At 34.1% G+C, this 18,787-nt stretch overlaps 1 protein-coding gene across 4 annotated transcripts in view; it reads left to right on the top strand.

Moving 5' to 3' along the window:
• LOC124426326 (storkhead-box protein 2) overlaps positions 1 to 18,787 on the top strand; it is an 85,620-nt gene that overhangs the window by 44,597 nt on the left and 22,236 nt on the right. For all 4 annotated transcript variants that reach the window (XM_046967883.1, XM_046967882.1, XM_046967885.1 and 1 more), the window contains one exon: positions 7,079 to 7,274. In XM_046967883.1, coding sequence (XP_046823839.1) covers positions 7,079 to 7,274 — 196 coding nt within the window. The remainder of the gene's footprint in view (positions 1 to 7,078; positions 7,275 to 18,787) is intronic.

Here is an 18,787-nt window from a genome sequence, read left to right as displayed (position 1 = left end):
CACACACACACATACACATACAGAGAGAGAGAGAGAGAGAGAGAGACATACACATGGGTTAATCGAGCTCTAAGCTGGCGAGAAGGCTCTTGCTACTATAATGATTAAAATTCGAAACGACGATCTGACTACGCCCTGGAGCTTCTTGTCCAAGTTGACAATTTATCTTGATTAATAGATCACAAATCTACGATCAAGATAATGATTTTAGAAAAGCTCCTTCACTTTCATCTCCCATCACCAATCTCTCTCTATCTCTCTCTTTTTCTATGTGCTCTCATCTTCTTTTATAATTTATGAAAATCGTTAGAAAATTAACGAAGATAAAATCTGCAATCCCATTTAAAAGATATTCAAGGACGTGCGCGTTGGATGACTGTACCGGTGTTAATAGTGCTTCACTCCCGATAGAGTTCGATAATTTATTCCAAAGAAAAAGAAATGTAATAAATAAATAAATAAATAAAAAGGATCAAAAATTAAAAATTAAAGGAAGATTGATAAAGTAATTAAATTAAATCGAATCGAATCGAAGAAAATTGAATTGAATTAAATTGAATTGAATTGAATTGAATTGAAAGAAAATAAGAAATAAAAAGGAATTAAATCAAATTAAATTAAATTCATTTAAAAGAAGAAGAAGAAGAAGAAGAAAAAAAAAATATATATATATATATATATATATATATATGTACACGGTAGAATGTCTCGCTGTTATTTCGATATTACTATTAGCAAATAATATTTAGAAATGAAATAATTTCTAATAAGTTCGTCGTTACGAATTATCCTTTTGGTCGATTTGGCTCGTTAAGCTATAACTCGAGCCATTTCAAACGATGCTGTAAAAGGACAACAAGCGAGTCGGCGTGAACGTTGCAGGCATATATTGCATAATAATTAGCGGATAGGCAAACGACTGTATAGATATATCTGTATATATATATATATAAAAAAAAAAAAAATTATATATATATATACTGGCAATGAACTTGCCAGCAAGGAAATCGCAATATGAAACGTTACGTGCATTGGGAACAACGTTGTCGATTAGCAACGCTATTTGCAAGACTCTCTTGCCTTCTACCTCTATTTCTCTCTCTCTCTCTCTCTTTCTCTGTCTCTCTATCTCTCTTTCTCTCTCTTACAAATACTAAATTTACACACATACATAGATGTACATTCTACACATGCACAGAGTCTTTCCTTCTCTCACGATCACCATTTCTATATCATAAACAATGAGGTGCCACGAGAAAATATTATCCACGTACATACACTTCCCCTTCGTACTTCGTTACGGATAACGCTTCTTCTTTATCTATCTATCCATCTATCTATCTATCTATCTATTTCTCTCTTTTTCTTTATCTTTCTCAGCGATTGTATTGGCTATTTTATCTTGAACGCGATTAGCATGAATCGGTATTATTTTCACATTAAAATATGTTAAAAGTATACATATTATATATATATATATATTATAAATATGATATTATAAATATATACATATAATATATATCTTATATATGGTATAGTAGTAGAAGGATAATGATAAAAAAAATATACGACGGTTTATCCTCATATATTTCGTAGATCATATGCATTCGCGATTTCCATTGGACGTTTATTACAAAGGATACTTTTCATGGTCATGCAGATGTTATACTTATGTAATGGGGGAGGGGAGGAAAGAAAGAAAAAAAAAAAAAGAAAAAAAAAAGAAAATAAACAGTAAAAAAAGAAAGAAAAAAAAAAAGAAAAAGGAAAAAGAGTCTCCTCGAATAAAATTCTTCATGAAATAGAGATACTTTCCTACGATTAATCGAATCAGCAGAGCAGAAAAAAATGAGGTTTTCGTCTTTATTCGACGATGTTAAAGAGGAAGTGAAAGAGAAATAAAGAAGACAGACAGAGAGAGAGAGAGAGAGAGAGAGAGAGAGACAGGAGATTTGATCGAGAGGAGAAAGAGATAGCGGAAGGTAAGAGATCTCGTGAAATCGATCTGGTTCGCTGGACCGAATTGCCATCACACTTTGGGATTCTTGCAAACGAAGAAGAAGAAACTTGATGTAATCAAAAGGTTTCACTCGTTCGAAATGATCGGGTTCGTTTATAGATCGATCGATCGTACGATCGTTCGTTCGATCGATCGATGATAATAACCTTCGGATATCTTGAGAATTTTTTAACCTTTATAAAATTTCAAACAAGAAAATTTTGTTAATTCGCATTTCTAAAATTATTTTCTAAAATCTATGCCATAAATGGATCAGAATAATCGTCGAAAACGAAGGGGAACGATATTCCTGCAATATCAATGGATCGTAGGATATGGGAAAGATAATAAAAAATTTGAAATCTTGGTTAGAAAAAAAAAAGGAAAAAAGAAAAAAAAAAAAGGAAACTATTTCGAAAATCTATGCTACCAGCAAATTAAAGAATACTCATTGAAATCGTAGTAACGATATTGCATCGATTGGATATACAAAAGATAAAAAAATTCCAGATTCATGAAAGAAAAGGTAAATTTGTAATAAAAAAAAAAAAGAAAAAAAAGAAAAAAAAGCCACTGCAGTGATTCGCGAAAAACAAAAGAACAGAAAAAAAAAGAAATCCTAAAGGAAAAACATGCCCAATGATTTGCAGAAGGAAAAAGATTTTTTTTAAATCTACGTAAAAAAAAAAAAAAAAAAAAGAACAGATATTTCGTGTAGATCGCATAAGACGAAGAAAATAACGCAAATGAGGGGAAAAAAAAGAAAGAAAAAAAAAAGAAGAAGAAAAAAAGAAAGAAAGAAAAAAAAGTAAAAGTAAGAAGAAAATTTGCGATAACAAAAGGTTTACTTAGGGTTCGTTATCTTTTTAACGAACAAGAAAGGCGATAATGTTTTACCCGATAAAAAAAAAAAAATTTATTCGGCAAAGTGGTTGGTTATGCGCGAAGATGAAGAGGCGGGCTCGCGCTTCCGCACTGCGGAACCGCACGGCTCCCTGCAAATTATGCCCATTATCGATCTGGACCAGACTGCCTGCGAACGACACAAGCGTACCCGTTTTGTGCCTGTGCACTGGAGCAGGACAGATTTCCCCTCTTGAAAAGGGCGTTCATTGCATTTCGAATCACTCATTCGTTCGTTCACTTGACATCAAGGACCTATATTTATAACTATATGTATATGTATATATATGTGTTTGTGTAGGATGTACAATAAGATATGTGTAGACAATAATTTTCTGGATGAGTTATAGTCTCTCGATTTCATTTTAAAAACAAATAGAAAAAAAAAATATATATATATATATATATATTTTTTCGAAGATACAATAGTTCGGAACAATATTTTATATTTTATAAATGATCTATATTTATTAATTATGTATATACTTATATATAAAGTTTGAGCTATAATGTTATGAATGAATTTTAGTTTACACTAAAAAAAAAAAAAAAAAAAAAAAAAAAATGAAAATAAACTATTACTTACTTACTAAACAAAAGATTAGAATCTATAGATAATTTATATTTACATTTGTATACAGGATGTATTATCGTATAAATTATGCGTAAATAATAACTTGATCTAATAAATTTTAATGATTTCTTATTTTTTTTTTTTTTTTCCAAGGGAAAAACGAAAATTTTTTGTGACGGGCAAAGCTTAGAAGAAAAAACAATAAAAGAAAAAAAAATTTATTTATATATATATATATATACATACACACATAGAATACGTGTAAATGATTCACATAAATTACGAGTATATTAACTAGTCCTACGAATGAATGAATTCTATTATCGATCTTTCAAATGGAAAAAAGATCAACTTTCTAAGAATTTAATGACGATAATTAAAGTTGACGGATGAAACGAGTACGTGAGTAAGTGAATAGAACACGAATTAAAAGGTATCACGATCTCTCTTCGAAGAAGAAAAGAAAAAGAAAAAGGAAAAGAAAAAAAAAAAAGAAAAGAAAAGAAAAAGGAAGAAGGCAAAAAAAAAGAAAGAAAGAAAAAAATACTATAAAAGGAAGTCATATTGAGTTTCCAAAACGTCGAAAGAAACTTTCGACTTCTCTTTGTGTATCTTTAATACCATAGATTTCGAGGAACGGCACGAGTGCGTGAGATATTCTTTCGTTTTTTAAATTCGGATCCATCGAAGGAAACTTTACGGTCGTTGAACACCGACACAATCAGATACCCTCGCACACTTTCACATTCTATCGCTCGCACATATACGCACAGAGAATGAGAAAGGACATATAATAACACAGAGAGAACCATATGCAATAGGGCAACTACGAAACTGAAAATCTGGCTAACTGGAGTTCTCTCACGTTTTCATGGATGATAGAAGAACGTTCGGAAGTCGTGACTGTTCGTGGAAGAAAAATGTTCTGTCAGGTGCACCCGCCAACGAGCCTGGGGGAACGAACAAGAATAAAAGAGGGAGAGAAGGAAAAAAAAGGAACAGGGGAGAGAGAGAGAGAGAGAGAGAGAGAGGGAGAGAGAGAGGGAGAGAGAGAAAAATAGAAAAGAAAGAAAGAAATGAAATAAGGGGATAAGCGAGGAAGGTATGGGATGGTTAAGGTTGCTTGGGGTAGTTGGATTTCTAAAGAAGAGAGGGTAGAATTGGTTCTCTTGAATTTGGTCGATCGCGGAAAATTTTGCGGAAAGAGAAAAGCAAACTGCTGAGTTAAAATAACGGATCCATTTCACGTTTTGAACTTGCTGTTGCTGCTGTTGCTGTTACCGGTACTGGTACTGCTGCTGTATAAGAAACGTATCCTCTTTCTGATCCTCTCTCTCTCTATCTCTCTCTCTCTCTCTCTCTCTCTCTATCTCTTTCTCTTTCTCTTTCTATGATCGTAGACAAGCCGATCGTACTCGGTATTTACATCCGCGTGCGCATGAATAATGAACGTTGTGCTTTAATCATCGTACGGAGCAAGAGAAAACACATCCTTGATAGGAGTAACGCGATAAACATAAAAGAAGAAGAAAAAGAAGATCCTGCCGCCCTACGCGTTGTTTGTTCTTCCTTCTCTCTCTCTCTCTCTCTCTCTCTCTCTTTTCATTTCTTTTTTTTTATTCTCTTTTTATTTGTACTTTTTTGTTCTTCCCTCTCCCCCCATCACCACCACCACCACCACCACCACCACCACCATCATCCGAAAGAAACGAACGTTCGATGTTCTTCCTCCCCCATCGTATTATTTATGCATGCCCGTATTTGTCTATATATGCAAATATGTACGCATTTGTGTGTGTGTGTGTGTGTACAAATAAGAAAGTTAAGAAAAAAAAAAAAAAAGAAAAGAAAGTAACCAAGATAAAAGAAAAAAAAAATTCCGAGACACATCTTGTAAGATTTTTATTTAATCTCTCGGACATGTCCCTCGAACACACATCCCTCGAACATTTATTAACCAATCGTTTCGATCCGGCCTTACGTAAAATTGCTTATCATATAAATTAACTTTAATATAACGTAACATGGGCGCTCGCACGCGCTCAGTTTTACACACACGCGCGCGCGCGCACATATTTTTCTTTTATTAATATTTATCATCGATATATATTAATATTGTACGTACATACATACATACATACATACATACATACATACATACATACATACATACATACATACATACATACATACACATGTATATTGAATATTCATATATCGTATATAGAAACATATGTGAACATTTATAAACATAAGAGATATCTCGATCAAAATTGACTGTACATACACACACACACACACATATATATATATATATATATAATATATTAATATTTCTATTGAGAATTAATCGATTCATTTGTGTTCGTCTCGACGCTCGTAAAAGAGGAAATAAAAAATAAAAGGAGAAAAGATGATAAGCTCTCTCGAAGCGAAGTTATTAAAAAACGAAAAAGAAGGAAAAAGAAAAAGAAAGGAAAAAAGAAATAAAGAGGAAAAAGGGAGGAAGGATAGAAAGAAAGAGAAAGAAGAAACTAAAAAGGAGGGGAAAAGAAAGCAAAAGATTCGTATTAAATTCTATCGTCGTATCTCAGCATGAGTGGTGATCTCCCACTGAGAACGAATATATGTATGGTATGTATATACGTATGTACATACGTTTATGTATATAGTACGATACATATGTAGTACGACGTTAGATGGACAAGGCGGCACTTAGAATGGTGTAAATCGACATAACTCATAAACCCGATCGATTCGAACGTTTCTCCCACTAATTTCACGATCATGCATTAGTGTAGAGAAAGGGGACGGATGAATGAGGACGTGAGTAATAAAAAGGGGGAGGAGGACGACGAAAAGGAGGAGGAGTAGTAGAGAAAGAGGGGAAAGTAGGGAAAAGCTAGGGGGGAAAAAAAAGGAAAAAGAAAAAAAAAAAAAGAAAGAAAAAGAAAAATCCTGAAAAAGCCATTCGTTCACAAGTATTCGTCTACCTTATTCGAGAAAGATTTCCCCATAGAAATTTACTTATATACACATAAACGCAATATATATATATATATATCTGTACGGGCGCGCGCGCGCATAGTATATACGGTATATATACAAAATGAGTATATAGGTATATATAGGTAGATATGAGAGCAGTGAAACCAGAGTTCGACGAAAGTACGATGAGGGTCGTAGATAGTTTCTTTGGAGGTTACGACGAGGGTGGGACGATACTAAACAGCCCCGTATAAATGGTAAACACTTAACGACTTGGCCATATTTCATGGGGATAAATCCTAAGATTCTATCTAACCGCACGGAAAGTGTTCGTCTACTTGAGCTATGAACAAGGAAGAAAATTTCTTTATCCCCCTTTTTACTATGGGTTATCATTAAACTCGTAAACTAGATTATCCCAATAATGATTTCAATGATCTTGATGACTCTATTATATTCTCCCTTTACATACATATATATATATATATATAGTGAAATGTTTTTAAAGAAATGTTTTTTTATATAAATTTTTACTTTTTTCTTTTTTTCTTTTTTTTTTTCTTTTTTTTCTTAACGTTTTTTTTTTTATATATAAAAATATGTTGAAATTTCAGAGTTTCTTGGAAGCAAATTCAAAATGTTGGTGGAACGCAGCACTCGTCGACGCAACGAGACAGCTCAGGTATAAAGGTCACGTGTCGCCGGGTGTATTAATGGTCGGTGGGCCACCCTGTGCCCTCGAAGTATTAAGGGCAGCCTGGGCTCGAAATGTACTTAGACCACCGGCCGATCATGCTATCACTTGCCTCGGTAAGTCTTTCTCACTTTCTTCTTTCATCTACTTAATTCTTAATACAATTATTACATATATATATATATATATATATATATATAATGTGTGTGTGTACGAAATATCGTTCGATATCCTATTAAAATTCTTACAGTCTTCGAAACGTCATTATATTTTATTTCTTTCATTTTTTTTCTTTTGGCTTTTATTTTCTTTTTTTTTTCTTTTTTTTTAAATTCTTTGAGATATCGAAGATTTATGAAATACGAACCAACGTATTTTTCTTAATATACCACTTCTTCCTTCCGTAAAAGCGAAAAGATACTTTGGATCAGCAGCAAACAGCAATAGCAGCAACAGCAACAGCAGCAAAGTGCAGTCTTTAAATCCTCGCGTTTAGCATATCGTAGAAGTTATCTTTACGCGAGCAAGATTTTCTTTCTCTCTCTCTCTCTCTCTCTCTCTCTCTTTCTCTCTATTTTATCGGCACTCCTTTGCTCGCGAACGGATAGACGAGCTTAAGCCTCAAAGGATGTTTTACGTTCGCCAGAAGCACCTACGTATATCCTTATACACGTTAAAGAACAGAAATAGCTTAGTCGTCGCTTATCAGGTAGCATAGTCGAAGCATCGCCAATTTCTATGCGTATCTCTCCATAGGTAGTATATACCTATCTCTCTCTCTTTATATATATATATATATATATATATATATATATATATATATATAAATATATACCAAGTCTACCGTTTTAATACCTTTTTTTTTTATTTTCTTCTTCTTTTCGTTTTCTTTCCACCATTTCTTTCACGCCCTTTTTACTCTTCTTTTTCTTCTTCTTTGCACTTTTTTCTTTTTCTCTTTTTGTTCTTTTTTTTTGTTTTTTTTTTCTTTTTTTTGCAATTCTTCCCAGAGCCTTTACTTACAGAAATACCTATTATATCTATAGAAGACGCCTACGCTCAGACTATATCAGTGGACTATACCGAACTTATACCAATGCATATCTACGTAAGTAACTTATGTAGATATGTACGGTAGGTATGTATTATGTCGAAAGGTATATTACACAGTGGCGTGGCAAAAACTTTGCAAAATCTCTTATTCTCTCTATTCTCAAATTCAACCACCTTTTTACCAATTCCAAGGAAGTAATCCTTGGTTGGTTCGTTGGTTGGTTGGTTGGTTGGTTGGTTGGTTGGTTGGTTATCTACTTTACACGTATATACTTTATATATTCCCGTTTCTACAATACATCTCTATATCAAAATTATGTGCATTATTTTTCGGAGAATCTATTTACGCTTTACTGCTTTACTATACATACTACGTAGATATTTACGTATCCAAATATGTATATATGTATGTATGTATATATATTCTTCGAAGTTTATAGTCGTCAAAGGCGTATGTTTATCCACGAAGAAAAACAAATTATTAATACACTATATGTCGATTTTCGTTTATCGCATTATTTTTATTTCCAACGTTAGAAAGAATAACGTTAAATAAATTTGCAAATTGAAAATAATCCTCTTCTTTATCGTTATTTTCATTTTTTTTTCTTTTTTTTTTTTTTTTTTTTCTTTTTCTTTTTTACGCCGTTGTATACGACGCAAGAAGAAGAAGAAGAAGAAGAAGAAGAAGAAAAACAACAAGAAATACTCCTCGTTGGTTATATGAACGAGCGACAAGTTTCTCGTAGATTCGCATAATTGGTCTGTCGTTCTCCTTCTCCTTCTTCTCATCCTCTTTCTCAATGATCTCGAATCTAAGCTTACTATTTACTTATGTCGAATCGAAGATAATAAAAATGCACCATAAACGTGACGATGCCAATCGTTTTCGATTTTAATTTTTTATATTTTATTTTTTCGTTTGGAAATAGATAATTAAAAGGGGAGGGGGGGAAAAAAAATCCTTAGCGGTGTGCGTATAAAACATTACTACACACACACTACACTAACGCACATACACTCAGAGACATTAATAGATATTTTTACACGTATTATAAAGATTCGCTCTAAACGTTTCTAAGATCGTGACATCTCCGGCAGCACGAAAATATCGTCTAGAAAACACACACACACACACACACACATACACATATAGAGACATACGAAAGAACCTCGTACTCTAGGTCCAAAGGTATATATAAAAGGTGGTGGGGTGGGGGTGGGGGGGTTGAGAAAGGACGGCGATAGTAGGACAAGGGGAGGGAGAGAGGAGAGGGGAGAGAGTCGATAAATTGAATCGGTCAAGTGGCAACATTTTCCCATGCATTTATGTATCTCCCCCCGTGGCGATGTATATTTTTCATAACATTCGAAACATTCGAATCCATGTCGTAGATATGGCAGTGAAATAAAACACGATTCTATTTGACGCGATACCAGATATCGGCTTACATAAGCATCAGAGCTACCACCATCGACTACTACTACTACTACTCTTACTACTACTATTATTACTATTACTAACACTATTAACATCTCTCTCTCTCTCTCTCTTTCTCTTTCTCTTTCTCTCTCTGTTTGTGTAAGTGTATGTAAATGTCGGATATATTTACGATGATTTATCTTCATCTTATAGCAAGTACCAGGTTAACTTAGATGCCGAAGACTTTCCTCTTTCTCTCTCTCTCTCTCTCTCTCTTTCTCTCTTTCTTTCTCTCTCTATCTCTCCCTCTCTCTTTTTTTCTTTCTTTCACTTTTGAAAGGATTTCAAACGAGAAAGAGATCTACCAAAGTTCCGATAGTCTTTGGCGCTTTCGCGTTAGAATAAACGTTATGGTTTGAAAAAGAAAACCCTTTCCTCTTTTATCCCCTTCTATCCACTTCTTCTCTTTTACTAGATCCGTTAGAGAGAAAAAAAAAAAAGAAAAAAAAAAAGAGATAGAAAATCCTTGATCCGTGTGCGGAATACGTCTGTTCCAATAGAAAATCCATAGGTCGACTTTTGTTTGCATCGTTCTCACATACGATAAATCAAAGGGGCACCGTGTAGCCGCGACGCAGTAGCTGCATTCCCGTACGATCGATTAAGTCGGTACTCACCGACGTTCGCTGATCTCGCGTGTGCGCGCATTCGAGACGATCGCAACTACCACGTTTTTCATGAATAATTTTATTCGCACTCTACTTATGTATGTATAATATAAACACGTACCAACGTGTAAGTATTTACTTATATATATATATATATATATATATATATAGCGATAACATTTATACCGGGTGTATAATGATGGATTCTGATCGTTAACGCGTCAATTCTATTTGAAAATATATCAATGTTATCGGAACATTAAAAAATTGTATCGTTTCTTTCTTTTTTTTTTCTTTTTTTTTTTTAATAAATTTGATTATTCACTCATCTACGAATCTCTAAAAGATAAATTAATGTATATTAATATACATATATATATATATATATATATATATATAATACAATATAATATAATAATATATCACAATATATTATAAATTATATTATGACATATTATAATTATTAATACAAATATATTATTATAAAGGAATATAATATAATAAGATAAGAAATTTAATTATCATTTAATATTTTTATAAATATTTTTCACCACGTAATATATGTATAATACATATGTGTCCTCGAAGTTACTCACATACCAAGTTAGATTCTATACATGGAACATGTGTTTAACTATTAGATGAGAAAGAAAGATATGTATATATATATATATATACATATATCGAACAGCTGGAAAAGAGAAGGCCCACTCTCTCGTTATCGAAGGTGCGACAATGAGCAGCGACCAAGCTTGACTTCGAAAGTGGTTTATATTCTCCAACGATATATCTCAAGACAGCTCGCGGTCGCGAGGGTTTCTTGGCATGCTCTGTTCTCTAACTATATAAAAGAGATATAGAGACAAAAAGAGAGAGAGAGAGAGAGAGAGAATATCGACGCGTTCCAACGATATCGTGTCTCGATCGTTCTTTATTCCCAAGGACGCCGAGTTAAGGGTTGGTTCGAAGGAGTCTGGTTTAAATGGAAATTCCATTGGCCGACGCGCCGACGAGTTAATAATTCATTCAGATAAGGAACCCGTTCGAAATAGAGACAACTCATCTGTAAGCGCGAAAATGCGTCCACGGTTGAATTGACGCAAGTATTCTGCAACATAACCGTAACGCCATTATCTATCGCGACACTCGTATTACCGATTGGAAATCTTTCGTGTTCTTCTTTTCTTTCTTTCTTTCTTTCTTTCTTTCATTCTTTTTTCCTTTAGAATGAAAAGAAAAATAATATAACATCGAGATAATATTATATTTATACCGACAACGTGACGAGTAAATTGAAATTTCAATTTCAACGTGTCCCTTCGAATTATTCCGATCATTCGTACAAATAATTTTGTTCTCGTTACCTTCTTTAAAACGCATCTTTACAATTTTTTAATTTACGACAATTTATTCTTCTAAATCTCTTCTATATATTGTATATATATATATATATAGAGTTATATAAAAAGTTATGGAAAAGTAATTAAATATATGTATATGACGAAGTTTATACATATATTCGAACGATATTATAATAAAATTAAAAATATATTTCCTAATAAAAGTGAAATCTAATATCGAAACAGATATGCTAATAAATTCTCTTAGATATTTTATCTATAAAAAAAAAAAAAAAAAAAAAGAAAGAAAGAAAGAAAGAAAAAAAAATATTATCAACGTGCCAAACATTATTTATATCTTGACCTTTCATTCATCTTTTATCACCAAGGTAACGTATAATTTTATCTTAGGCTCGAATCAAATGTTTTCAACGATAATAAAGATTCACATTTTATACGAAGAAAACAATTATATTGTTTGTATTATAATTAATATAATTTCAGAAAAGAATGTAAGATCGAATCTGAGATGAAAGAAAATTTTTATCTATAGAAAATATACGGAAAAAAAAAAAAAAAAAAGAAAAAGAAAGAAAAAAAAAAACGTATTATTCCCTTCGTCGTTGGATTTTTACCTTATTGTAGAATTCTAACCTTTATCAACCCTTCGACTTGTTCACCACCACCCTTCCACGTTTCTCTCTCGTCGGAGCGCTAAGTATTACGGCGCGTCGATTACGGTAATCGAGACTTCCGCGACGATAATCGACGTCGAAAGAACCGCCTTTCGCCAGAAGGTAAAATTAAGACTAGAAGACGTTCATAGACGTTCATTGTATATATCGATGCACGAAGGGTTGGAATCGAAGAAGAGTTTTGTTCCGTAAACCCTTAGGGCATCCTTTTTATCCAAGAGGTAATCATAAGGTCAACCTCTCACGCTATACCGAGCCTTGCCGTCTCACGATTTTGCTATTCTCTTAGAGATCTAGGGAATAAATGCATAATGTTTATATGTATCTATGTATGTATGTGTATATATATATATATATATATATATATGTATCTGTGTAATATATGTGTATGTGTATATGTCTTTATCCGCGTTTAAGATCGGCAATATTTTCTTGTCGAAAAAATTATTCACAAAAAAAAAAGAAAAAGAAAAATTATCAAACGAGAGGATGCATTCGTTATAATCGATCATTTTATTTTTTTCTTTTTTTTTTTTTTTTCTTTTTTTGTGTCTTTTTTCCCTTCTTTTCACGTCTCATACGTAATAATTAAATTATAAATAATAATTAAATAACGATTAAAAATTTCTTTGATCGAATTATATCGAATGGAAACGAAACGATACGATCATTTAATTATTTAAGATAGATCGGTATAAAATGTCGAGGGTGAGAAAAAGGAAAAAAGAAAATCGAAGAAACGGAAAGGTTTATATTTCATTGCAGAAATTACATATAAAATTTCACGGATCGCTTGACGCGCAAATATTTTCAAAGGGCGAACTAACGAGCGATCATAAAACAAGGATCACGCTCGAAGTGGTGTATCATTACGCGGCTTACGCGCCGCACTAATACGGAAATTGTCGGCTCGCGCACGATCATCACGTATAATTTTAAGCTGAGCCTTTGCGTTTAACAGACGAATAACTATACCTATCCTAACTAAGCTAAGATAACGTCGTAAACATTGACAATTGTGAGAAAAACAAAAAAAAATAGTAAATAAATAAATAAATATACATCTGTACACACACGCACATATATATAAGAATGAATTTGATAAATTAACGATAAAGGGTAAATCATTGTAGAAAGAGAGAGAAAGAGAGAGAAAGAAAGAAAGGAAGGAAGGAAGAAAGAAAGAAAAAAAGAAAATCATCGAAAGATTCTTAATTATGGGAAGAAAAAAAAAAAAGAGAGGGGCTGAAGGAGGGTGGTAGGCGTTGTCCAAGTTCGATGAAACGTCGTCAATGGACTCGAGAGGCAAATTTGACCTTTCACCTCGATAAATCCCATGGCACACGAGTCCGTAGATCACCCGTAGACAATCGACCTACATTAAATCGATTCTGCTCTCTCGTTTATCTCTCTCTCTCTCTCTCTCTCTCTCTCTCTCTCTCTCTCTCTCTCTCTCTCTCTCTCTCTCTCTCTCTCTCTCTCTCTCTCTCTCTCTCTCTCTCTCTCTCATATACACACATATACATATCCAATCTCTCTCTCTCTCCCTCTGTCTCTCTTTTTCTTTTTTTCTATCTCGCCCTCTATTTTCGTCTATCTCTTTCCTACATAAAGGACGGATCTCTCGTGGGACAGCCATGTAAATTGGCATTGCTATAACCGTGGCGGCGCTTGCCCATGAGAGATCCAAGACTCGTGTGTACACAGGCTTGTAGAAGGGATCCCACGGTCCCCTCTTCCGATCCTTCAACGAGGCACCCCACTTGCACGCGCTCACGAGAATCGTAAGACTCGTCGAGTCACAAGCAACAACTCTCTCTCTCTCTCTGTCTCTCTCTTTCTCTTTCTCTCTCTTATTTACTATATACCAGGCAGGCGTCCATCGATGTGTGCCACGGCGTCTTTTCGAGTGGCAGCTTCCCGTCGAGCGCATCAACTGGATTCTCGCCATCTCTTTGACTGATCGACTGACGACAAAGACGACGAAGACGAAGACGAGGATGAAAATAAAGAGGAAGAGGAAGATCTGAGTCTTAAAACGAAGGCGTGGATCGAAACAGAAGCTATAGGCGTGACCCCTTTTACCGTCGGATGCTTCTGGGTCACGTCCCCGCGATCTCGATTCAACTTTCCTATTAGGCATTATTTTGCAAACGTCGTCGCATCTACCTTCGAGTACATGCGAATATCTATCTATCTATCTATCTATCTATCTATCTATCTATCTATCTATACGTATACGTATATGTATACGAGAGTTGGACATTAACTGTGTACCTAAGTATCTCTTTTTATGTGTGTCACGTTCGATATACCTAGCAACTTCTTCTCTCATGCAACACCACGATACTTCTTTTTTCCTTCATTCTTATCGATCTTTATCGATCTCCATCGATCCTTATCACGCCCATTCTATTCTTCCCGTTTGACGTCTCCCCTCGTGCTTCTTTATTTTAACGAGCATTAATAAACTTACTTACTGTACTTACGTGTCTCATATATATACATTGATACACGTTGTATTAGAAGAAACAGATCGATTGTATCATTGATGAATAATATCTACGTTTAACGCATACACATACTTTCGGCAAAATATTACATATATATATATATATATATATATATATATATATATATATAATACTAATACATACATACATGTATACATGTAGAATATGTAATCGAGCATTATAATATAAGACGATCGACCACGGTTTATACGAAAAATATCTGGAATCGGTTTGCCAAGTGTAAATCGAGCAAAGCCGGCTAGTTAATAAGAGATCGTATTGCGGTGTAATTAAACGATTATTTAAGACCGGTAGCTAGAGTACCTTTCGACGGGATACCATATCTATCTAAACGCTTTAAATCAACATCGCATCGTTCTAAGTATCTGCTCTCTTTCTCTCTCTCTCTTCTCTCTTCTCTCTTTCTCTCTCTCTCTTTCTCGACATGGAAGCTACGTCATTGAGTAACGGATAATTGCAGGCATTGCTAATAAATTAATCCCATGCCTCCCTCGGGCACGCCCACAGGAGACGCGTGGTATCGCCTAATCGTACTACCAACGACTGACTGACTATCTTATCCCACGAGTCTCAAGGTGTCCCGTTTTTAACGACCTCGATCAAATCCTATTCCGTCATCACGGAAAAACGTAAACGGTTGAGGAGTTAACCAAGGTCGTTTACTATAAGACTTGAATGTTTTTTTTTTTTCTAACATCAATGTACACCGATCAAATATTCCTCATTTAATCACGTTTCTACGTATATATAAATTTCATAACGTTCTAATACGCTATAAATATAATATACCTATGTACGTATATACAAATACGTATATACAAATGAATACACGTTTATTACATATACATTCGTATATGTTTGTATATATATATATATATATATATATATATATATGTTTACATAGAAAGAAAATTATTCTTCGCAATGTTATCTATCGTATTTTAAGCAATATATCGTGTATCGGTATTTCATACGATAAACAAATCATATATTGGAAATGAAAAAGTTTGGCCTAATTTATAAAGGAATAATGAAATGCACGTTTAACCGTACCAAGGCGACATAACGTTCGTTCCACTCTCGAAATCCAGATTCGCAAGAATCTGGAGAATTCGGTCGATCGGTTAATCGATCGTTCGTTCATTCGTTCATTCGTTCGATCGAACGATCATCCATCGGTCGGTCGGTCGTTCGTACGTTCGTTCGATCGATCCAAGCAAGCAAGCAAATATATGCGGACGAGCTGATGAAACGAGGGGAAAATTACAGAGTTCTCATGGACCTTCAGTATCCAACTTTATGGTGGAACGTAAAAAAGGAGGAGCTCGACGTTCTTGTTCCTGCGAAAGGGAAAGGCGTAGCGCGAATCCTACGATCGTTCTATAAAGACTTTTCATTTCTTGGTATTAAAGACGAACTGAATACGATCCGAAATAAAGTTCGGATGAGATGAGAGAGTGAGAGAGAAAGAGAGAGAGAGAGAGAGAGAGAGAGAGAGAGAGAGAGAGAGAGAGAGAGAGAGAGAGAAGGAAGAACAAAAAAAGAAGAAGGAAAAAAAAAGAAGAAGAAGAAAAAGCGACAAAAAGAAAATTGTCAATGATTACGACCAAGTGAAAGTGTAATTCTTATTCGACTGTAACGATGATCGCCTTCTTCGTTTAAGTACGTATTACGATATGTATTAAGAGATATTTGGGGGAAAAAAAAAAAAAAAAAAAAAAAAGAGAGAAAAAAGAAAAAAAGAAAGAAAGAAATGGTTTATTGTCTTTATTATTTCTTTTTTCTTTTTTTCTTTTTTCTTTTTTCTTTTTTTTTTTTTTTTTTGTTATCTAAATCGTCATAAAAATTAATCACCCGAAAGTTCCAACTCGAAACGAAATTTATATCGACGTAATATTCTACGAACGATGAGCCAATTATTTCTTTTTCTAATGATATTAGTTTAACGATATATACTTACGGTATATAAGATACGATGATATGGCAAGCAAACACACATGCACGTATTGTACATAGAAATATCCATTTTGGAAATTGAATCGTACTCTCAATTGTACTCTATATCTTTTTATCCTTATCTTACCTCTTTCTATATCTTTTTCTCTCTCGTCCTTATTACTTTTCCGCAAGGAACGAATAAATATATATATATATATATATATATATATATATATATATACTTTTCCATTGGTCGTAATACTTCAGGATACTTTTCCTTCAACGATACTCGAGATAGCGCAAATACGTTTGGCATGAGTCCAGGTCGAAGGAACGAGGAAGACTGAAATAATCTTATATTCTATAGAATTGTAATTGGTACTTCGACGTTAATGTTTATATTTTTCTATGACCTCTCTCTCTCTCTCTCTCTCTCCCTCTCTTTCTTTCTTTCTCATACGCACTCTTCTATGTGTACTAGTATATCTATTGATTTGTTTTGATCAATCGACTTTGTCACGAGTACATTGAAAAGTCCTCGACATACGAAAACAAATAACTATATAACAAAGAAATCGAGACTCGATAAATGAATGAATTTGAAAGGTAAATGTATTGATTATTTTCTAGCCATTAGAAAGACAGAGACAGACAGACGCACATACATACACTCAGAGTGAGAAAGAGAGAGAGAGAGAGAGAGAGAGAGAGAGAGAGAAAGAGAGAACGAAAGAAAGAGAAAGAAAAAAGATCTGTTGAACGACTTCACAGTTTACGTGTCCTCAGTCGAACAAGAACTTCGGAGCTCTGAACACTTGGAGACCGCAAATAACGTTACTTTGCATTACTTGTGGTCGCTCGTTTGCCCAGTTACGTCCTTGAGCGTCTGGAGACCCTCCAGAAGCGCGTTATTCTCGACTGATGCCGCCGCCTTCGGCACACCATAAGACTACGTCGAGGAGTGGATTTCGATGTCGTACACCTTCCATGCCGAGGAACGATCGTTACTTTGAATTTGTTTCTTCTTCTTCTTCTTTTTTTTTTTCTTTTTTTTTTTTTAGTTTTTTTATTCCTTCCCCCTTTGCTATTTTTATTTTACAAAAGTGAAATGCTTTTGACTAATGTAAAGACGTAAAAATATATATACGTACGTATAGATATTTGAAGGTCACGTAGTAACATTTGATCCAACAATCCCTCGATCGCTCGTAAATTAACACGTTAAGGATTAATAATAATTGTACGAGTGACAATGATAAATTGGATTAATCGAACAAAACAGACAACAAAAGTATCATTGTTAATGGTTCAATCGAAAGTGTCCAATGTAATGGTTGTGATTGATGTCAAGAATATATTTTAATTTCTCCAAATGTTCGTCATTATCAATAGACGATGCAAAGTCGTCGTCTGGATGGAAAGTCGTCTGGTATATATGTTGTTGCATTAATGGTCGTCTCGTCAATGTCCGGACACTGTGGTCGGTTCCTGTGGTGGCAACGACAGAAGCTCGCGTCGCCTTTCACTGGCTACGACGTAAAACGATGCCAGAGTACCAAAGTGGATCAAAACACAGGTGCTCGTACAATTTTATCGTATTCGATTCGAATGATCGTGAAAAAAAAAAAAATGTCTTTTGTTGGAAACCTCTTTTTTCTTTCTTTCAAATGGGATTAGGAGAGATATCCGATTGATAAGAAATTGAGAACGTGACGTAACGTTTGTTTAAAAAAAGAAAAAAAAAAAGAAAAAAAAAAGTAAAAAGAAAACCAATTCCCAAGGATATCATCTTGTTTACACTAATTTAGTTACGACACCTATCTGCGTATGCACGTAGGTGGATAATCATACCGCTATTGTCAATCGTTTAAGAAGAATCTCAATCAAACTTTCCATTGAAGGTATATGCGTGGGTTTGCCTTCTATCTATTTCGAGACTTTCTCATCTCTTCGAGGAATATAAAAAAAAAAAAAAAAA

The sequence above is a fragment of the Vespa crabro genome, chromosome 8, assembly GCF_910589235.1.
Source record: "Vespa crabro chromosome 8, iyVesCrab1.2, whole genome shotgun sequence".
In the NCBI taxonomy this organism is placed as follows: domain Eukaryota; kingdom Metazoa; phylum Arthropoda; class Insecta; order Hymenoptera; family Vespidae; genus Vespa; species Vespa crabro.
This window is presented reverse-complemented; position numbering and strand designations above follow the sequence as displayed.